This window comes from Glandiceps talaboti, chromosome 14 (assembly GCF_964340395.1).
Source record: "Glandiceps talaboti chromosome 14, keGlaTala1.1, whole genome shotgun sequence".
Classification (NCBI taxonomy): domain Eukaryota; kingdom Metazoa; phylum Hemichordata; class Enteropneusta; family Spengelidae; genus Glandiceps; species Glandiceps talaboti.
Window position 1 is genome coordinate 11394789 of NC_135562.1, and position 24914 is coordinate 11419702.

A 24914-nucleotide genomic window follows, 5' to 3' on the forward strand; every position below is an offset into this window, starting at 1 on the left:
ACAAAATTTCAGGAAATTAAATCGCTCGAACATTTTTAATACTTAGGCCCAAGAATAGTAGTTAACTTGGACGAAAACTGAAACACAAAACCAGTACTACTGATATGCAGGCGAGTCATAGGAAGCCCAGGAACCGTGTTACAAACAAACAAACAAACAAACAAACAAACAAACAAACAAACAAACAAACAAAAAACAAAAAAAAACAAAAAAACCCAGACAGACAGACGGAGCCATGACAGTGCTGGGTTTATTATGGGCCATAGTATTTCAGCTGTTAAAACTGAAGATGCATGCATTATTAAACGTTATGCGATCCGTGAGTTTTTGACCCAGGTAAGCATTTACTCTGAAACACAACCGGTTCCAGTGCATGATAATGCAGGCGCGGCACGTATCAGCGTATTCTGAAAAAGAAAGAAAGAAATTTTGAATCTCCGAGGGCGCTAGTCACGGGTCAAAGGTTGATGCTGGAGGGGCCACCGCTCATCGATGGATGTTTATCGTTGAATGTTCTGTACAAATTACATACAAATGAGTTGCTACAACGTGACGTAATTTATTTTTAGTTTGATTTGACAAAATGCCGGGTAAGTATATTTCCTATGATGACATTTTCTTGTCAAATTAGTCCACAAAAAGCCAGAAACGACATATTTGTTGAAACACAGGTAGGTAGATCGCGAGAATGTTGATGATGTCCACGTATGGTAATGCATTAATATGTACACATAGTAACGTTATATTTTCAGAGAGACACTTCTCCATTCTATGAAACCGGGTTTTAAGTTTGTCGAAAGACTGAACACACACGATCTCTGAACTAATACAGCCAATGTTCGCCATGATCGTTCTGACGAAAGGTCGACGATCGATCGATCGATGAATGGCTGTCTAGTTGGGTACAAACAAGGTATTCCAATCCTAGCTTGACAGTATACATGGTTAAAACCGTCACTTGGCAGTCTATAAAAAGTAAATAATTTACTTCATCACAATTTTGTAGATTTTGGATTGTTTTCTATGCTTACAGATTTCTTAAACGTGTGTTAAGGCATATGTTAGTTACCTTGCAATGTATTTAAATTATGTTTTTTTTTTTTTTTTTCACTCACTGTTCTGAATATTTTGTCATTAATCATATACATTTGTAATAAACACTATAAACCCTCCACATTGGTGGAGGATTTATGTAATAAGTGATAATTCTTGTGAAAATTACAGTATACAATTGTTTGATTAGTTTATAAAAATTATTTTTGATTCAATAAACTATGATAAAATTGTCACTTCATATCTTGAAACAAATTTTCACTTGAGCAAAAGAAGATAATCCTGAGTGAAAGTGGGGAGGGCCGGTCGGGGACTTGCAGGGGAGGGGTATTATATTGGGTTATTTGAGTAGCAAAACAATAATTTACGAGCTCATCTTTTTTTTTGACATCACCATTTATTTTATCTTGCGAATAATTGATATGGTCGAATTATTTCTGCACTGGTACTACATAGACAATAAAAATGTATTTATTTGATTTTTTTTCATTTATTTTCAATGTTTATTTAATGTGCTTTTTCATATTATTTTTTTATTACAGCATTGATTGTTTTTGATATCATCAGCTTTTCCTCTTCTTTCCATACTTTTTCCACTTTTCTTTCTTTGTCTGTTTGCTCTGTCTTCTCAAGCAGCCCTTGTCATGAATTTCATAAATATCTACTATCATTATTTTAGGTTTTCAATTTTACCATTCTATTCATGCATTCATGCAGTAATTTCAATCTATCTCAGCACTAAGGCACCATTTGTATGAAGGTTCAAACCTTAAATTTGTCTGCACAACATAACATGACATATACATGAGTGGTTCAAGGGTCATTTATAGGTTCAAGGATCATTGTGCATTGTGCATAATTCTGTAATGGGTTCAAGGGTCAAATTGCTGGGGTCAAGGGTCATTACATTGAGTGTTCATAGCTGTAATGGGTTCACAGGTAATAACATTAGGTCACACTGGGTCATGTTATGTTGCTGGTAATTGGGTCAATAATTGGGTCATTTTGCTTCTCGCTATATAGTAAGGTGTCATTGCAATGAGGGGTCAAAGGTTATTAACTGGGGTCATAGTTCATGGGCTGCTGCCTGTCATCTGGCTACATTTCTCTTCCTTCTTCTCTTATTCTTCTTTCATAGATCATAGAATGACATCTCTCACTACCTATGTACATGCAGGGTGTTGCAGTTGTGTGTCGGCCTTTAAACCAAGATGGAAACGATTGGTTGACAACATATTTCCAGACGATCCACAGGTAAATATGACTAATGCATTCATTTACAAAAATAGACCTGTCTAAATAAACAGCCCCCTCTAGTGGTATGGACTGTCAGTGTCCCAGGAGACAGACAGGACTACATTGCTATTTTCTGTTCTCCCTTTTACCTAAGAATGTAAAATATGTCTTCTTTTTCAATGCTGTAACAAATGGGTAATAAATAAATAAATAAATAAATAAATGAATGAATAAATAAATAAATAAATAAAAAATAAACTAACGACTTAAGCGATGGTCTCATTTCTTACAAAAATAGACCTTTCTATAAACAACCCCCTCTATTGGTCATTTTATAACTTACATTCTAACTAAGTTGTTTACTAAAAACTTAAATATATGTAGTAATTTTTGACTTACGAAAATCTCTATTGTATGTTATACCCAATAACATTTCTAACAAAGACTTCCTTCACAGTTTGGGATAAGGACATTACATTATACTAACATTTGTATGTACAGTATTTGGATAAAAAAAATTGCGCTTAAATTTAATGTTGATGTTTTCTCTATACCTTGTAACTCGATAGGACGGGCTGATCAAGAATAACATGGAGAAACTGACTTTTTATGCTTTATCTTCACCTGAAAAACTGGACAGAATTGGAGAATATTTGGCTAAAAGACTTAGTAGAGATGTATCTAGACATAAATTTGGGTATGTAATAATGTTAACTAGATAATTTACTACCAAACCAGAGTGACTATAGAGTTTCAATTAGGCAGCACGATGTTACTACCAAACCAAAGAGACTATAGAGTTTCAATTAGACAGCACGATGTTACTACCAAACCAGAGTGATTATAAAGTTTCAATTAGGCAGCACGGTGTTACTACCAAACCAGAATGACTATAAAGTTTCAATTAGACAGGATGAAGTTACTACCAAACCAAAGAGACTATAGAGTTTCAATTAGGAAGCAAGATGTTACTACCAAACCAGAGTGACTATAAAGTTTCAATTAGGCAGAACAATGTTTTTGATGTCTTTTGATATTTTTGATACAAACCCAGATTCTATTCAAGACCGTTTATGGCACTTATGGTATATTACATTCGATCTCTCACATCTGGGCTTGTAACTAGAATCACAAAAAACTGTTAATTCAGTTTGAAAATCTCAACTCATAATTGCCCAATCAGTTTGTCGTCACCATGGCGTATTCAAATGTATGCATATGATACACATGCAAATGAAGTATATGCAGATTAACATGTGCAGTTGAGATGTGTGCTAATCTGCATACACTTCATTTGCATGTGTCTCATCTGTATACATTTGAATAGACTCCATGGGGACGACAATCTGATTGGGCAATTATGCACTGAGATTTCAAACTGTATTAACAGCTTTTTGCAATTCTAGTCACAAACCAACAGTACGAGATATTGAATGGAATATACCATGATATTAACTTCTGAACAACCCATTTCGTTCAAACTGGTCAAAGTTTAGGGTGATATTTACATGTTTAACAAAGTAACACCCTAGCCAATATATGAGAGTGATATGCTAATTAGTGTAATATGCTAATTATAGTAATTATCATAAAAACAGTGGAAATAACTATTATGATCCCATTGAAAATATAATTGTATTGATTTTATTTTTTTCTGTGTTTTGTTTCTTTTCTAGATTTGTATTTATTTCCATGGAATCTCTGGATCAGTTGCTATTAGCATGTCATGCACAGAGTCTCAATTTATTTGTGGAGAGTTTCTTAAAGATGGTCCAGAAATTACTTGAATCTAATGAACCAGAGTTGCAAGTACTTGGAACAAGATCAGTAAGTGAATTGTACCGGCTAAAGTCTCTAAGTGACGATTACAACCTGTAACATGTGCTATCAAGACAACTTTACATCCATATTTTTGAAAAGCTCAGCCAGACACAGATACCAGACAAGTTTTCCCATTGTATTTATTAAAAAGCAGTTCAGATTAGGATGAAAAAATAGTTGTCTAGCAGGGTCATATATAGTGAAAGCTGGTCCAGGATCATGATAGAGAAAGCTGGTCCAGGGTCATAGAGAATGTTGGTCAAACATAGAGAATATTCCCATGTAATCTTTATAGTGCCACTGATAAGGTAACATTAATGTGAAAACATGGCATTGAATCTTGGGCCTTTAATGGCCAGGTTTTCAATTCCAAATTCTTGCATTGATGAGGATTGCATAGGCCCATTCTTTTGTTCAAGGTCAACTTTCAGATATAGCTCTACCAGACAACTGTTTTTTTTTTTTTAACACCTACCATAATTTTTTATCCTAAACTGGGTTTGTAAAGAACTAATACATGTTGAATTGGATTTACATAGTAATCTTTTTTTATTGAATTTTTTTTTTACAGTTTGTCAAGTTTGCCAACATAGAGGAAGACACACCGTCATATCATAGGAGATATGACTTTTTTGTATCTAAGTTCAGTTCTATGTGTCATAACAACATTGATGGTATTTGGAAAGTCAGGTTTGTAACTATTTGTGTATTACATGCTGTATGAGGTTGTAGGGGGTGTGATGTGTGTTAGGAGTTGTGTTAAGGGGTGTGATGTATGTTAGGGGTGAGTGGTAGGGGTGTGATGTGTGTAACAGGTGAGTGGTAGGGGTGTGATGTGTGTTTGGGATTGTGTGTTTAATAGGGTGTGTGATGTCTGTTAGGGTTGTGTTAGGGGGTGTGATGTGTGTTATTGATTGGAAGGGTTGTGATGTGTGTTAGGGTTTGTGTTAAGGGTGTGTTAGGGGTTGTGAATTGTGTTGGGATGAGTGTTAGGGGTTTGTTTGGGGGTTGTGATGTGTGTAAGGGGTTTTGTTATGGGTTGTGATTTATGTTAGGGTGAGTGGTATTTCTATCCCTGATTCCCTGATTTAATCACCGAGGACAAGAGGTATACACTTAGTATCTGTCTATCTCCACATTGTTTTTGATTTTTTTCATGTCAAGAAAACTGATATATAAATGAACTTGGTTATTCCCCTGCATTGTCTTTCTCTAAAAAGAAGCATATTATCAGTGGTGTCAAATACAGCTGTTATCAACTAATTCCCAATACCACACATTAGATGTAAATTGCCATTTCATCATCGCTGTCTGAAGTCATCACCTAGAGTATCTTGTTATAATGGATGTATTACTAAGAGTTCACTAATACATCTGTGTTGTTACTATCTACCACACAATTGTACCCCACATATAAACCAGGTTGAATGCATTTGAACAAAATAGTAGGACTGTGCCTGGTCATTCATGTCATGACAACTCATGTCTACAGAAAATATGAGTAACTTAAGGGGTTTTGTTACTACGAGTCATGAGACTCATAGTGACAAGGCCCCTTAGGTCACTTGTATTTTCCTTGGCTGACTGAATAAAACATATTTTGGAATAATATCTAATAGTAGATTGCTGTACCAACACTAATATGATGTCTCCTTCTTTCCATTCAATTGACAGAATTCGGTTATCCGGACTCCGTGGTTTACAGGGTGTTGTAAGGAAAACAGTCACGGACGATCTCCAGGTTAATATTTGGGAACAACAACATATGGATAAAATCGTTCCTTCATTGCTATTTAATATGCATGATGGACCAAGCAGGTAATGTTGATACCATGATTTACTGATGAGATGAGAGATTAGTTTGAGATAATAAATAATCCTAAAGGCTTATATCAGATTAGGATTAACATTTCGGTGAGAAAAACAGTTGTTTTACAGAGCTATGTCTAAAGAAGTTTGTCCTGAGCAAAAGATGGTAATTTCTAGTTCTTACTGATGAGACTGCACTAATGTGAGAAAATTAGATTAATTCACAGGCCTTTAACAGTTCTTTTGTATAACAGTATAACGTTCCATTCTGAAGGTGTGGTATCTGAGATAGTCTGTAATTAAGGTATGCCATGACAGGGCGCCCTCACACATTTGATAACTCCCTCACATGAGGCCAGTAAGGGCAGAATATCACGACATATCTTACAGTCTATATCTGAGAGTGAATATCAACTGAAAAAAACAGGCTGTGTTGTTTCATTTTGACATTACACTGTTTCATTGAGAAAATTACATAATATCGGCACATTCATGTTCTAAAACTCGTATGATTTTGCACCTTCTTAGTACCATAATGAAGTTCATTCATATCATTACTTGTATGACATTTATTTTAATGATGTATTTCTTTGATATTTTGTGGTCACAGTTCAGCATCCAGTCAACAAGATCATCAGAATCTTAGTAAACAGACAGCAGATGATGAACAACCCAGTGGAGTAGCTGAGACATGTCTTCGTGACCTGACGTGCCGAGCTGCATTTGGAAATATCAAATCTGTCCTAAAACCAGTACTTAGGTATGGGTCTAAGTTTGTATCAAGCAGTGATGTGTGTGTGTGTGTGTGTGTGTGTGTGTGTGTGTGTGTGTGTGTGTGTGTGTGTGTGTGTGTGTGTGTGTGTGTGTGTGTGTGTGTGTGTGTGTGTGTGTGTGCACGCATGTGTGTGTATGTATGTATGTATGTAGATTACTGGTATGTGTGTGTGTGTATGTGTGTACAAGGGCACTGGTATGTATGTATGTATGTATATGTATGTATGTATATGTATATGTGTATGTATGTATATATGTATGTATGTATGTATGTATGTATGTATGTATGTATGTATGTGTGTGTATGCATGTGTGTATATGTAGAGATGGGAGTGTATTGATGGCTAGATGGCTGAATGAATGGATGGATGGATGGGTGCTGCGTGTGTGTACAATGTATGTATGTATATGTATATATGTGTATGTATGTATGTATGTATGTATGTATGTATGTATGTATGTATGTATGTGTGTGTGTGTGTGTGTGTGTGTGTGTGTGTGTGTGTGTGTGTGTGTGTGTATTATTATTAGTAGTAGTAGTATGTATGGATTTATTTTATTATTATATGTATGGAATATTACTATTAAGATAATGTTATTATCCCTTAATTCTATTTTACAGTCATTTAGATTTACATGAACTATGGGTTCCAAGTAGTTTTGCTGTCAGATGTTTTAAAATCATTATGTACTCAATACAGGTAAGTTATGTCAGGTAGCCTTGAAATACACCTGTTATATACTGCACCAGAGACTACCATAGAGCAAAACTGATTGTCAGCCTAGCTATGGTTATTTAGGTATTTCAGACCATGATTGTGGGGAATTTATCTTGAATGCTGTAAAAGAGAATAAATTCTAGACACAACTGTGATATATTATAATGGCATTTGTGTATCAAGTTGTGATGTACCAGCAAAAAGGAATCCGTCATTTAATTTACTTAACAGTTGGTATCACTTGAAATTTCAGTTTTGCAGGTATAACTAATAGTACTCTGAATTAGATTACTTATTTGTTAGTGTCACTTGCCAACTTTTGAACATTTAGTATCACTAGTTATTGTTACGTTTCATATAGGCAGAATATTCCATGTCTGACAACTGAAGATTTCCATTTAGTATCACTTGGCAACCAGATAATTAGTGTCACTTGACAATTGGCGTCATTTGACAATTAGATAATTAGTACACTTGTCATTTTCAACTTTTGAACAATTAATAACACTAGTCATGTCATGTTTTGTAGGCACAATACTCCTATGTGGTGGTTCATATGTTATTGAATCATTTGGATGAAAACACCAAGAATTCACCACAAATCAAACAAAGTATAGTTGAAGTGTTGGCAGAGTGTGTATCTATTGCTGCAGATGGCTCCATAGGTCAGTACTATCTTGGGTTTTACAGTACTGAGAGGCTATGGGGGTCAGTGCGATCTGTGTGTGTGTGGGGGGGGGTGGGGGTTGGTGGGTGCGCGTGCATGTTTCTGTGTGTGTGTTGCTGTGGATGGCTCCATAGGTCAGTACTATCATTGGTGTTTTGTGTCCATTGGCACAGTGGGGGGGGGGGGATATAGGGATTGGTTGTGTGGTTATGTGTGTGTATACATGTTTGTTTGTGTGTGTTTCTCTCTTTTTTCTCCATAAGTCAGTACTAGCTCATGTTTTTAGACTTCAGTTGGTACAGGAATGCAGACCATGGGGATTATGGTTGTGAGTGTAAAATTAGAAGTGATTCCTGATATAGAGGGTGGTGTTTATTACTGTATGTCAAAGTCACCAATATGAAGCATTACATGGAGTGCAATCACCACAAAGTATTAGTTGTCTATTTCTTTCTTTAGGTCCATCAGTACTGGAAGTGTTTAACACACTTCTACGTCATTTAAGATTGTCAGTGGATGCTAGATTGACGGAAAGGAGGGCATCAAAAACACCCATCAAAAGGGCAAGTTACTCTGATGAAGAACAGCATACAATGTTTGAAGAAGCAATCATTATCACCATTGGTAAGTATACTCAACTTGTAAATTTTCACCAGTCAGACTTATTTCTCCCTTTTGTTCCGATTACTGCAACAGTATACATACAATTTGGGGTGAATAGAATACATGTAGTATCTTGACAGCTTACTTGACTTTGAAATCTTGTAAAGAAGCCCTACTGCACTTAAAATGCGTTGAGCGATTTTGAGGATTTCTTGCAAGGGTTTATGGGAAAACCTCTGGGGATGACATCATGAATACCCTAATCTCATTGTCTTGCCAAATACCAAGTCAAAGATATGCAAGATACAAGTGTGAGCAAAGAAGTCTGGCCTACTGCACTTTTAGATTTCCAGCAAGGGTTTATGGGAAAACCTCTGGTGATGACATCTTGAATATCCAATCTCATTGTGTTTGGGTATTTGTGATGTCATGAAATCTGGTAAAACTTGCATTGATTTCCACACTTCTTTATATACCAATGAATTTTATGTGGAACATACAGTTACGTGTAGAAACATAGGAAACTAACAGGTGGATTTTACCTACTGATCGGCTTCCACAAATAACTTCTTGAACCACAACAACTTTACATTATTTATCAAAGTACAGAGGATATATTAGTTTGTTTTGTATATGTGTTAGTACACCGAGTTTTGCGAATTTCATTATTATAAAAATTTCTATTTATAAAGGTACATTTGCCACAATACTTCCTGACTACCAGAAGATTGAAATTATGATGTTTACAATGGGAAAAGTACCGTTACCTACAAGATATGAACATTCAGATGAAGATTATCCTGTACCCAGTGTAAATGGGTAAGTTTGGTATGATTGAAACGTTTACACAAATTACCACAACCAACAATATATAGATGGAATGGTTATGGAATTAGATGGAAATTATCCTCTTAAGAGCTATACCAGATAGACATAACTCCACACACAATAAATACATTGTCTCCTTAGGGACGATTGTACAATGTCACACAAACGAACATTGCTCATTTTGGTTTGTCGCAATTTCACGCACCACTGACGCACGCACACGATTTCTAGTGACACACCAAACTTTGTGTTCTCCTATCTCTTACAATGCTCCTTGACTCAGCAACATGTTGTCAAGCTGCATTAGTTTATGCTCAGTCAAATTTCACCCTATGGGTTGCAGCATATATCTACAAGCAAAAAGTCTTATCAAACCCCATAATTTGTGTATACTGCGTCTGTTTATGGCATGTCACCCTATATTTCAATCTAAAGTTGACTTATCACAGATATCCATTATGTAAATCATCTCTAGTAAGAAATCATGATTTCTGTATACTTTTATTGATATAGGGAAGGAGATCTGCTTCTTCAGAACATGCTGCTGAAAAGTTTATTGGAAGTTGGAACCAAGTACACCACTGTATCTATGGCAACCACATTTCCAATATCTTTCCTGGAACCATTGTTGGCTATCTCCGTGTTGTCTGATTCTGGTGTCAGACGACTTGTTCAACAGATTCTACATACATTGATAGACAGACATGATAACATTGGGAAACTTACCGTCACTGCTATTCCTAAGGATATCAATCAGCTGGATCTTAGAGTGGAGAAGTCTTCAAGACAAGATATCTTATTTATGAAGAAGGTAAACATAGGTCTATACAGTTACAAATGATGTTAAACAACAGAACAGTAACATTTTGTTCTTATGTTTTGTTCTTACATTGAAGAGTTTGACTTTGTCAAAGTTATAGATCATTTGAAACGTTATCGTGCCTACACAGTATCATTTCCAATGCAATTCAGTGGAGAGAACACACAACTGACCCAAGCAATGATTTTCCATAACATGCTCACTTTGACCCAATATGGCAAGTGGCACACTCATTGATATCTGTGTGCTCAGTGATGTGACTTTCTTAAGTTCTTCACTATTTTACATCTTTTGCGAATAAAATAATATTACTTATGTAATTTAAATGATGTTTCCATGCCATTATGTTGGGTATATGATAAAATCTTTACTCCTAAAGTTGGGCCCTTCCACTGTACACTATTAGTCTGCAAAACTAATATCTGGGCCATAAAGATTATTACAGCATTAATTGTCATAATGCAGCACAGTATTACTTATAGAATGCCACATTGGAATGCTGTCACTCTGTGTCACATATTGTAATACTGCATCATAGTTGTTAATACGCTGCATCACATTGCTTTCAGACCACATCACTTATTGTAATACTGCATCAGTGTTATACATCTTAGTACTGCATCACAGTGCTTTCAGATTACACCACTTATTGTTATACTGCATCACAGTGTTATTATACATTTCAGTGCTGCATCACATTGCTTTCAGACTACATCATATATTGTAATACTGCATCACAGTGTTGTCATACCACTGAAACTTTATTGCTCTGTGTGATTACGTTATACTACAGAATGGTGGTCAAATCTATTGGTACCTGTATGAAAACATGAAACTACCAGGCAATGAGAAAGACAACTTTGATGCCTTGTATTGTACATTAGCATTACTGTGTATTGAACTTGGAGGTGATGAAGTCTTAGTTGAACTGGTCAGACTAGCTCTGGCTTTCCAAGTAAGTCATGTTTTGTCAAATACAGTTCCAGTATTACTATTAGTATGCAATGTTGAAGCATTAGTTACTGTGTTTTGAATTTAGGTGATAAGTCTTGTTTGCACTGATGAGAATAATGCAGACTGACTGAGCATATGTATCAAATGTGCCACACCTTAAAACCAAAAATACTGTTTATACCCATGTTGTTTTATGTGTCCTGGACACCACCATGTGTTAACATGATTAGTTGTGCAGTGCATGAAATATGAATTATTATTATTGCAGTTATTATGTACACTAATTGAGGGAAGGTTATGTCTCGCAATAGAGAACTTGCAATCCAGACTGAGCATGCTCAGATGCAAAGGACTATGGGATTTTCTGTGGTTATCGTAATACTTAAACTGGAGCTACCGATAAGATAAATCTCCCACAATGACTATGAATTGATTAGTTGTGGTTAAAAAAATGTAGCATTAGTGTTTACAGTACTATTTGATTAGTATTTAATATGACATTTCCCATGATGCAACATTCAACATGGCGAGTTTGCAAGTTTCCTATTGTTGGTGATATTAATCATGTATTTACATGTTCATAAATCTTTAAAATATTCATACACCCCTGCTTTTAATTGAAATCAGGGATGTATAAACATGTAAATACATCCCTAATACATCTTTGATAAATTAAATGCCAGCATTATTTTAATTGTGGCTGTAAATCATGAGACAGATGTTGATCCTTAATTTGATTTTTTTACAGGAATTAGCAAGTAAACCTGATGGTAAACTTACCGTACATCATCAATGTGCAATTCATGCTGTAGTAGCCAGTTATCTGAACCTAATCAGTCAACTGACAGCTATCCCTGCATTTTGTCAACATATTCTACAGGTAGGGCAACCCAAAAGTTATACTTTCCATTTACAATACAGTTGAGTTGCCTCTAGGGGGCACTATTCAACAGGAGATTTTGATAAGAAGTATTGGCCAGGATCAATTGCTGTATTTGAAAATTATCCTTTCCCAACATGTCATGGCAAATTTAATAACATTCTTGATTCCATCTACCCCTCTCTGCCAGTTTGCATACACGTTCACATCAAAATTAGTCATATTTGTTTTGCTTTAAGTAGACTAATTCATATATTTGTTGCATCTCGGTTTAAATATCTGATATATATTTAAATAATTATGTCTTCGCCAGGTCATTGAAGAGAGAAGGAAGCGTGCAGCATATCTTGTACCAGATGTTGTGTTTGATGAGAATGTTCATGATGTCAGGTAAGATGAAAGCCATACAGTACAAAAATATGTCCACAGACAAGTTAAGATATGAAATACAGATGTTGAGCTATACAGAAATCTGGCTCCAATGGTTAAAGTGTTAGGCAATAACTGTACAATGTATTTAATAACTGACTAATTTGTGACAATTTTATTATTTACAGCTATCCAAACACCCTGCATTTAGAAGATGCTCTTCTATTTCAACAAGAAGTCATCTGTGAAGCGCTACACAGCACTGGACATGATATCTCTAGATTAAATAATCCATATGTACACAGACCATCAGGTTAGTTATAACACTAGACATGATATCTGTAGATTAAATAATCCATATGTACACAGACCATCAGGTTAGTTATAACACTGGACATGATATCTCTAGATTGAATAATCCATATGTACACAGACCATCAGGTTAGTTATAACACTAGACATGATATCTCTAGGATTAAATAATCCATATGTACACAGACCATCAGGTTAGTTATAACACTGGACGTGATATCTGTAGATTAAATAATCCATATGTACACAGACCATCAGGTTAGTTATAACACTGGACATGATATCTCTAGATTGAATAATCCATATGTACACAGACCATCAGGTTAGTTATAACACTAGACATGATATCTCTAGGATTAAATAATCCATATGTACACAGACCATCAGGTTAGTTATAACACTGGACGTGATATCTGTAGATTAAATAATCCATATGTACACAGACCATCAGGTTAGTTATAACACTGGACATGATATCTCTAGATTAAATAATCCATATGTACACAGACCATCAGGTTAGTTATAACACTAGACATGATATCTCTAGGATTAAATAATCCATATGTACACAGACCATCAGGTTAGTTATAACACTGGACCCGATATCTCTAGATTAAATAATCCATATGTACACAGACCATCAGGTTAGTTATAACACTGGACGTGATATCTCTAGATTAAATAATCCATATGTACACAGACCATCAGGTTAGTTATAACACTGGGCATGATATCTCTAGATTAAATAATCCATATGTACACAGACCATCAGGTTAGTTATACCACTGGACGTGATATCTCTAGATTAAATAATCCATATGTACACAGACCATCAGGTTAGTTATAACACTGGACATGATATCTCTAGATTAAATAATCCATATGTACACAGACCATCAGGTTAGTTATAACACTGGACGTGATATCTCTAGATTAAATAATCCATATGTACACAGACCATCAGGTTAGTTATAACACTGGGCATGATATCTCTAGATTAAATAATCCATATGTACACAGACCATCAGGTTAGTTATAACACTGGACGTGATATCTCTAGATTAAATAATCCATATGTACACAGACCATCAGGTTAGTTATAACACTGGACATGATATCTCTAGATTAAATAATCCATATGTACACAGACCATCAGGTTAGTTATAACACTGGACATGACATCTCTAGATTAAATAATCCATATGTACACAGACCATCAGGTTAGTTATAACACTAGACATGATATCTCTAGGATTAAATAATCCATATGTACACAGACCATCAGGTTAGTTATAACACTAGACATGATATCTCTAGATTAAATAATCCATATGTACACAGACCATCAGGTTAGTTATAACACTGGACATGATATCTGTAGATTAAATAATCCATATGTACACAGACCATCAGGTTAGTTATAACACTGGACATGATATCTGTAGATTAAATAATCCATATGTACACAGACCATCAGGTTAGTTATAACACTAGACATGATATCTCAGACTCTAGGATTAAATAATCCATATGTACACAGACCATCAGGTTAGTTATAACACTGGACATGATATCTGTAGATTAAATAATCCATATGTACACAGACCATCAGGTTAGTTATAACACTGGACATGATATCTCTAGATTAAATAATCCATATGTACACAGACCATCAGGTTAGTTATAACACTGGACGTGATATCTCTAGATTAAATAATCCATATGTACACAGACCATCAGGTTAGTTATAACACTGGACGTGATATCTCTAGATTAAATAATCCATATGTACACAGACCATCAGGTTAGTTATAACACTGGACATGATATCTCTAGATTAAATAATCCATATGTACACAGACCATCAGGTTAGTTATAACACTGGACATGATATCTCTAGATTAAATAATCCATATGTACACAGACCATCAGGTTAGTTATAACACTGGACATGATATCTCTAGATTAAATAATCGATATGTACACAGACCATCAGGTTAGTTATAACACTGGATATGATATCTCTAGATTAAATAATCCATATGTACACAGACCATCAGGTTAGTTATAACACTGGACGTGATATCTCTAGATTAAATAATCCATATGTACACAGACCATCAGGTTAGTTATAACACTGGACATGATATCTCTAGATTAAATAATCCATATGTACACAGGCCATCAGGTTAGTTATAACACAAGATATGAATTTCTTTTTCTAACCATGCATAGATGTACTTATCTTTTGTTATTCAGGTCACAGTGTTGTGGAAATCTTGTAAATATGTTCATAAAAATGAAACACTACTAAACACTACTAGTGCACTTCATAAAGTGTTGGTGTTGGTGTGAAACACTACTAAACACTACTAATACACTTCATAAAGTGTTGGTGTTGGTGTGAAACACTACTAAACACTACTAGTACACTTCATAAAGTGTTGGTGTTGGTGTGAAACACTACTAAATACTACTAGTTCATTTCCTAAAGTGTTGGTGTGTGTAGTGAAGAACTGAAGATATTCAACCCCCACCCCACTCATACAGACACCTTTGCTCTATTTCATACAAGATAATATACAGCACAAACATATATCATAGCTGTATTCCAATGTTTGAAAACCTTTCAAAAGTACATTTATGAGAACTTGGATGTGAAAAACAAACACTTGTTAGGGTGAATTGATAGACTTAGCATGTCTGCTGAATAAAGTACAAAGTACTAGGTCTAGATCATACATCCCAATACAGATGCAATCAATATCAATTTGTGTGTAAGTGTTCATCGAAACACATTATTAATATCATATACTGTGTGATGGTGTTCTAACAATTTAATCAAGGATGCTCATAACTTTTGATATTTAGAAATAACTGTAATAACAATATCCATGTATACTCCGGTGAAGTTACTGCTGGGATTATATATGTTAACTTAAGTGAAGGATATGTGATTTAGAAGCCCATTTTTTATTTTAAATTCAGGAATTGAGTACCGACAACAGACTGATGCTGATGCTGCATCTGTTAACATTGAAATAGAATCACTGAGTTCTTCACCTGCTGGAACTAGGGTAGGTTGTCATCTTATAATTCCTCCTGATTGTATTGTGCAATCTTTATTTGTGCATAGAATCCCATGTCTTGACTAATCAAGGGACGCTGACTATGTATCTCTTCACTACAAAATTCTTACTGGGATGGCTGCATATCATAATTTCTTTCCAGCAACAATCAATGTGACTAAGTTTCACAGACTATTCAGAGCATCACATGAATCTACATCTGAGGCATCCACTATTGTTTTCAATCAATGTATGTTAGTTTGATATTGTGATAAGGCAGAGTTTTGAGCACCTATAAAGCCAGTTTTAATAGTCCACCACTGATAAAACGACGTCCTGATCAGCAGTATTTCTACACAACTGTTGCAACGGTTGTAAGTTGACTAATCATAGCATTCCATTTATACTATCCATGTTGACTATTTTTTCCAATATGGCTGCCTCAAACACTGTAATTAGCTCCATAGCAGTTGATAGGTACTTTGACATAAAAGATGTTGACAAAGCTTCAAGAACAAATGTGAGTCGACACTATTTGGGTTTCCTTAGAGTGCCAAAAATATTTATGAAATTTAAAGAAATGTGTCTCTTTTATTTCAACAAATTATTGATATGGCTTTAATATGAGGATAATGTGTGTACATATTTTAGAAACACGCAGAGGAACAAATCACTTTTGAATCTTTGAAGAGAGCCCTACAGTCTCCTACCAGTGATTTAGATATGGAAGAACAGGAAAGGGAGAGACGACAAGAAATCTTGGAAACTTTTAAATCAAGTACTTTAGATGAAATAGCAGCAATATCTGAACAGAGGGTAAGTTAAAACAGTCAAATACTGAAAAGTAGCTGCTATATATCTGAACAGCGTATATGTTGAAACTGTCAAAACCTTTGGAATGAAATGTAGCTATATTTGAACAGAGGGTATGTTGAAACTGTCAAAACCTTCAGAATGAAATGTAGCTATATTTGAACAGAGGGTATGTTGAAACTGTCAAAACCTTTGACACCTGAGATTTAACATTAGTTGAAATGTATGCAATATCCATTTTATTAGAAATGAAATAACTCATGTTTTAAACTAAACATTGGATATTTGGATCTGTTTTTATTGTCTGTATTTATCACAAATCTCTTGATGTCCATTGTCTTCACTTTTCACTTTTTTCTTGCTTTTTTAGTCTCAGAAGATGCATAACAGACTGAATGACATTCTGGATAAACTAAACAGGTATGTCAAGAAATAAATAAATCATTCATTCATTCATTTTGTCTTTGTCTTGTTATAATCAGACATATCGAGGTGTAATTTATGGTATTACTCTGGAAAAATTGCTTTCAACAACCAGATGGAGACAAATAAAACAGTTTTTGTGAAATGTTGGCATTAATTAATCTAGTAATTAACATTGATATGATTACAAACACAGAAGAATGGTTCAACTTATGGAATGATCCATGCACTGTTTTATTAATGCAAAATGCAATGTTTTATATAAATACACATCAATTTCTAGCATTATCAGTACATACAATGTACATTGTGTTAATCACAGGGTAATTATGTCTTCATCACCAGTACACAAGTATACTCAGATAACCTAGAATGTGCCAATAATATATAGTTTAAGTTTGTCTGTGTGAGCTTATTGAAAGTAAGGGTGCCACAGTTGTATGTCTAATAGGGAGGCATGTATTGTAAACCCAAAGGTATTCTTGACAAGATGGTCCTAGCAATCAAACTGTCTACAGTATAATAGGCGTGTAATATAAACCTGAAGGTATTTTTTGTCCTAAAAATCAAACTCAACTGTACTTCCTTACTGAGTTCAGTGTTTTAATTAAAGTAGAATGCACTCCAGGTCGGGATAATCTTTTAAAAACTCTTAAAACAGAGAGGGGGAAAGCTGATGTAAAGCAGAATGTTTCCTGAACAATTGTAGAAGGCAAGTAGTCAGACTTCAACGATTAGCAGAGTGATTGTTTGTCACTGACAAATCTAACAGCTCTACTGAAATAGCTATTAAGTAAACCAAACCTTATATGAATTACAAACTTCAAACATAGTGAGTGCCTAAAAATCCTAAACCTTTTGCCGTTACTTTGTTCAAGAATACTCAACCCCATACTTACTACTGCAGATAAATAGTCATGAATATTTATTGTTCATCTTATACATATGCATGACTGCTAACTCCCATGAGGCAACTCTGGACCAGTTAGAATAATGAATGTGAAAACAAGTTTAATTTGAGTGTTTCTTGGCAATCATGCAAAATGTATGTCATGTTAATCCTCTTTCTACCAGGGGGTGGGGGGGAGATGGAGTGGGGGTAGTGTGAGGGAGGGGGGTATTTGTTTGTACACAAAAAACTACAAGTTGAGATAAACAGGACTAACTTATGAAATGACTCTCTAGTACCCAAAGTTTACAAAAGTGCCTCTTATTTCCTAGAGTGTTAAAATCCAATATGGCTGTCGAATACTGTGTGGGAACTCTTGGAAAATAAAAGTTTGTTGATTTTCCATGGAAAACAAAACTGTGAACTCCAAAATTATTAGCAAAGGATGAAGAACAAACTTTTGTATGGGAAAGTTGGAGAAATGTTAAGAACTTAGATTTTCAGAGAAACTGATCTCCAATGCATATTCTAACTTAAATATGAAAATTTTCAATGCCTTGTTTATAATAAGTATTTAGTGTATTTTGGCTATAACTCCATGGTATATTTGATTATAGACCTTGGGGTTCATTTAAAGGTTAGGCAGCAAAGTGTCAATGATTTGATGATGAAACCACACGTCTACCTGTAACATACGTCCTGTCACAGCATACCTAATACAGACTTCCACATGTCTACCTGTAACATATGTTGTGTCGTTCCACACTCACCAACCTAAATCTATAAGTGAAAGGGATTGGCTGATCTGTGAGGGCGCCCTGTCACAACATACCTATACAGACTACCACACGTCTACCTGTAACATACGTCCTGTCACAGCATACCTATACAGACTATCACATGTCTACCTGTAACATACGTTGTGTCGTTCCACACTCACCAGCCTGATCTATCGGTGAAAAGGGGTTGGCTGATCTGTGAGGGCGCCCTGTCACAGCATACCTATACAGACTACCACATGTCTACCTGTAAGATATATTGTGTCACCAGCCTGATCTATCGGTGAAAGGAGTTAATAGGGCTGAATGACACAATGTACAGTGGTTTTGAAGCCTAATAGGGCTGAACAACACAGCATACTTTCTTAGTCTTGGTAGATTACATATTATATTATTAATATATATCATGCTAACTGAAGTTAAGGTTTGCTTTGTGTACTAACATCAATCATAATACATTGGCTATTAATCAACTCATCTAATTATGAATTATGTGTTTTCATTGTTATTATTTTATGATAATTTACAGGCCAAAGTCAAGTACACCACCATGCAGTCCACAAGGCCATGCTCCATTATTATCATCACCATCACAGCCAGTTCAATCAGTTCCACTTTATGAAATGAAATTCCCAGAACTGCTTGTTTATTGAGTGTAAGTGAGATGGTTACCACAGGAACTTGTAGTTAGTGTAGTTAGTTGTAGTTATGTCTGTGTATAGATGCATTGTGATCACAGGAATGTTTAGTTAGTTATGTCTCACTCTGTGTATCTCTGCATTGATAACCACAGGAACTTGTTGTTGGATGTATCTCTGAAGTTGAACATAGTATTTCAGGAAATGTAATTAGATATATTCGCGTATTGGCTATCACAGGAACTTGTAGGTGGATGTATATCTGAAGTTGAAAATAGTGTTAGAGGAACTTGGAGTTAGTTGTATTCATGTATAGGGTATCACAGGAACTTGTGGTATTTGGTGTGTATGGATTTTGCATTTAACAGCAACTTGTAGTTAGTTTTATAGTTGCATTAGGTTCCACAGGTATCATTCGTCTGTAGTACCACAGGAACTTGTGTAATAATAGTTGTAAGTATGTATATATGCATACATAGTTGTACCAAGCATCACAGGAGTTGGTAACTATATTTTGCTAGTTGCATGAATATTATACAATGTACAAAGTTGCATATAAATTTAGTAATTTGCACATGGAGAATTATATAGGATGCCACTGGGATTTTTTGTGTTATAGTTAATGCATGGTGAAGAGTTTGTAGTGTGTAATTTGGTAGAATAGACATGAAGGTGAATTGATTTGCATGGGAAAACCTTTAGACTGTGGAAAAATTCTATATTTGCATGTCTTTGTGTGTGTGTTTGGTTGGTTGGTTGATGTTGCCTTTTACCCTACCAGTGGATTGGGTATGCAGTTGATCAGATTAGAATTCTTTGTACATCATTTAGTTGGTGACAATGAGTGTCTGTATACAATATTGTGGTAGTGATATCTACTTCAAAGTACAACATGGTATGGTTATCATGGGGGTGGTGCTCTATGCATGACTATTCTGTTGTTTATAGTGAAGGTTGATAGTTTCATGAATTTCATCAATCATTACATACGTGGTTGGGTACATGTATGTCGTTAGTCACATGGTATTATACACCCTGTTAAGGTGTGTACATACAAATATAAATGATCACTCAATTGGGAAGCTCAGGTGATGTTGATGTCTGTCTATATGTCTGTATATATACCTGTCGTTCTATCTGTCTCTGTGTATATATGTTTCTATAAATCATTAAATGTCTTTCTTTATATTTGTCTGTTTTTCTGCCTGTTCCTGCCTGCCTGCATGCCTGTTTGTTTGTTTGTTTGTCTGTCTGTCTGTCTGTCTGTCTGTCTGCCTGCATGCCTGTCTGTCAATCTGTCTGTCTGTCTCTGCCTGCCTGCCTGCATGCCTGTCTGTCGATCTGTCTGTCTGTCTGCATGCCTGTCTGTCAATCTATCTGTCTGCATGCATGCCAGTTTGTCTATCTGTCTGTCTGTCTGTCTGTCTGTCTGTCTGTCTGTCTGTATGTATGTCTGTCAGCCAGCCAGCATGCATGCCTGTCTGTCTGTCTGTCAGGTTTCAAATACTTCTCTCTAACCCCTAATTTTATTTTCCAGTGTTATTTCAATTTTTTAAAAGCAATATATTATGTTTGATATCATAAAAACCCACAAGTTTCTCAGTGATGTGATTTACATACACATGTATTACAGACATGTTTATCCTGGTAAAGGTCACAGGGAAATCTAATGGAATTAATAACTTACATTAATTCCTGAAGTTTGATCACAAGAGTTGGGAGTGGAGGTTACCCCATATCAGATCTAGGCACAGGGAAATCAGTTTAAAGAAAACTTTTTTTCTCTGATAAACTGACCACAACCATAGAGAGAGATGCTGGATTCTGAAAAACTTAACAAAAAAAACCCCCAAAAAACAAAAAAGTGCCAAAATGTACCAAAAAACCAACAACCCACATATTAGATGCTATTACATACCAGTACTGTTTCCTATAGTTTTAAGCATACGTTTGGAAGGCCCCTTGTAACAGAAGGTATTTTTAGCCATTTCAAATATTTCTGCTTATTTTAACTGTCACAGTACAAGAATGAATATTGATGAATTCACCCTTCAATACTTTGTGTTATAGATATATTAATTTGTTCCTCAAATTATTGACAGATTCTTTTTGATTCTTTACAGGGATGAGAGTGATTATATTTACAACAAAAAGCAAGAAATTTATGGTTTGGATTGGTACACCACTAACAACACCAAAGATATCGATATTGATTTCCATTGGTTTTTTCCATATTCTAACTTAGTTTATGAAAATGATAAAACTCCTCTATTGAATTGGGAGGATTATGATAATTATGATTATGATGGTTATGTTAATTATGGTGATGATGATGATGATGATGATGATGATGATGATGATGATGATGAGTATGATACTCAAATGTAAATATTGTGATTTTAGTTCATATGTATATTTTACACACTACATTCAGTATGTTAAAGGGATTTGGTCTGCAACTTGTATTTTTCATTATTTTTGTTTCCAAGTAAAATGTTACTAATATTTTACCATTTACTGTCATTTATCTGAAAAAAAATCAGCAGTCACTGTCAAAACTCCTATACTGTATAAACTGTTGTGATATACTGTAGTCTAATATAAAAGATTACAATGATGCCATTTTATTCATATATTTAAGAGAATACAGTATCACAGCAGTTAATATGGTGAGAGTTTTGCCAGTCAGCAACCACTAGTCACTAAACAACTGACAGTGAAGGGTAAAATATAAGTAACCTTTTATTTGGAAACAAAAATGATGAAAAATACTTACACATTGCAGACTGTGTACCATTAAGCATATCTGGTGTACTTGTGATTAGTTTAGGAATATAAAGTTTGAACTGATAATTCCGAATAAAAATGATATACTTATCCATAAGTTTTCAGACTCAACCGAGTCCCTAGTCACATGGTCTTCCCATGATGTATCAATTTCATTACAAGATTGTTACTGTTTTGGTCACCTCACTCTACTGTAGAGAATCTGGGTCCATATTGGTGAAAGATCAGGAACTTGGTTGAGTCCAAAAGCATATGAAAAAGTTCACAATTTTTATCTAGAGTTAACAAGTTCAAACTTTATCACATAACCTGGACAGATGAATCTACATATGTCTATGTGATTAGTTTAGTTTTAAATTAAAGATTGATTTTATGTAATTGTATAATTTTGGTGACAGATTTTTGTGGCTTGAATGGATTGATATTAAACCATACTCAAGCCAAATTATTGTCTTTGAACAGAAAATATGGATTACATACCCTGGTCATCGTACGTCATGACAAATCATGTCTGAATGTCTGGTTGTGCAGTGCTTGAAATATTTTCCAAATCGCCATTATTTTTCATGAATTATGCTTGAGGAGGTATAATTATATTATTCACTGACACTTCACTTCATTCAGCCAGAAAATACTTGTGACCCAAGGGGCCTTTGTCACTACGAGTCACTAGATGAGTAGCAACAAAGGCCCCTTAGGTCACGAGTATTTTCCTCAGTTGAAAAGAGAAATATATAATTATTACACTTGAAATTCAATATACAGTGTTATACCAAACACAAGTCAAAGTGTGCTATTCAAACAATAAATATGAGATTTATTTTGTGGTCATTTTATGTCACAACTATGTGGTCTGTGTCATTGTTTATGTCTGAAATATGAATTAATACTATATAAGTATTTTCACTGGTTTTTATAAGTACACTTAATTTGGTAGTTCTTTAATTTTTCTGTCCTGCTATTCCTCATCATGTAGTTTGCCATCATCATGTTATAATGCACAAAGTGAGTTATTCTTGTAACTACATTGTTAATCAAACTCTATGGTACGGTATTTTCATATTGTATAGTGATGTGGACAGTATATATTGCAGTTAACATGTTTACATGCTTTAATTACATTGAGTGCTTCTTTGATCAAAATCACTGATATGGTGTTATTCATATTGTACAGTGATATGGAGTTTGGTTTATGTACAGTAAATATTGCATAGCATCGAATTCAACTCTTGTTCCAAACACAAACACAAACTTGAAAATTTTACCTGAAAGTTTCGACTGAACACTTCAGCCTTTATCAACAGATTTACCCACTATTCAGCACATGTGACCTGTATGGACATGTTAGCCTAACAAGGGGTCATAGGTGCCATTCAATACTATAGTAATACCAACACAGATGAATTTCCTTTTGAAGTAAATATTGCAGTTAACATGTGTGCATGTTTTAACTATGTTCAGAGCGCATCAACAAAGTCACCTTTGTAACTACATCATTAATCACCACCCTTGATACAGTGTTTTATAGACATATATACTGTGTGTAGTTTATAGACAGCATATTTTGTTACAGTAGTTATCACACGTATTCAGAGTGCATCAACAAAGCCACCTTTGTAACTACATCATTAATCACCACCCTTGATACAGTGTTTTATAGACATATATACTGTGTGTAGTTTATAGACAGCCAATATTGTAGTTTTAACTTGTACATGTTTTGAGTAAACACAGATTGAACGAAGTGAGTGACCTTTGTAACTACATCATGAATCAAAATCCTTGGTACTGTGTTTTATATACATGTATATAGTGATACATACTGTGTGTAGTTTATATACAACAAATTTTGTAGTTATCACATGTATATGTTTTAAACTACACTGAGTCTGATCTAATCATAGATTTGTATCCATACAATCAAGTTTTTGTGGGCAATCATTCTTAGTCACATGACTGTCACATGGTATTATTTTCTCATCTCCTGGAACAAGAAATGACATCACCAGTGTTGAATACTCAGTGCATGCATACTATGAAAAATTTGGGTGTCTCCTTTTAATATAGAATTTTGAGATCTATATTCTTGTACAGTGAATTTGATAGCCAACTCTGTTCACAATTTAACCTCCACCATTATTCAAACTTTGGCATAGACTACTACAATGTTCATTTTAATAACAGTCATTTAGCACATATGTATTTCCGACAAGTTGTAAGTAATATTAATATACACAAGTTTTGATTTTATTAGGTTTGGCGTTCACTTCCTTATTAGGTATGGCATTCACTTCCTTTCTGTATAGTTACTTGTAGATATTTTACAGAGATTTTTTAATTTTTTGATTATTTGAGGTTTGAGACCTAAAACCTCCAAGACTGGTTTTTAGCAATTGATTTTTGGTCTAAAATGTCAAAATTAATGAACTATTTGGTTTGAAATTTGTTGTGAATATCCACAGGGTGTCAAGGTCAAGACTATTGTAAAAATAAGATGATATGCAAATTAGGTCAAACAACTTATGATGAATACCCATAGGGAGCCTAGATTAAGAATTGTAAACACGAGATGATATGCAAGGGTTAATCCTGAAATGTCAGCTATTTCAAACCCTTTTGGTGGCCCGAGTAAATTGTGTCTTAACAAGTTTAATCTTTTTGCAATGAAGAAA

General features: G+C 34.7%; 1 protein-coding gene across 2 annotated transcripts; it reads left to right on the forward strand.

Annotated features, from left to right (window-relative positions):
• The first annotated feature begins 468 nt into the window (after nucleotides 1-468).
• Nucleotides 469-23320, forward strand: LOC144445469 (protein EFR3 homolog B-like). Of its 2 annotated transcripts, XM_078135031.1 has the most exons (21): nucleotides 469-590; nucleotides 2231-2307; nucleotides 2859-2986; nucleotides 3966-4116; nucleotides 4682-4800; nucleotides 5785-5928; nucleotides 6530-6679; nucleotides 7316-7394; nucleotides 7942-8077; nucleotides 8539-8703; nucleotides 9375-9501; nucleotides 10024-10321; nucleotides 11124-11285; nucleotides 12033-12164; nucleotides 12478-12554; nucleotides 12722-12846; nucleotides 15834-15922; nucleotides 16565-16729; nucleotides 17097-17146; nucleotides 19347-19472; nucleotides 21579-23320. In XM_078135031.1, exons 1-20 carry the CDS (start codon nucleotides 584-586, stop codon nucleotides 19468-19470), a joined length of 2505 nt encoding a protein of 834 aa, XP_077991157.1. In that variant the 5' UTR covers nucleotides 469-583; the 3' UTR covers nucleotides 19471-19472; nucleotides 21579-23320. The 2 variants fall into 2 exon arrangements, with proteins under 2 accessions (XP_077991157.1, XP_077991158.1); XM_078135032.1 differs by lacking the exon at nucleotides 469-590 and having other exon boundaries at nucleotides 2197-2307.
• The last annotated feature ends 1594 nt before the right edge of the window (nucleotides 23321-24914 follow it).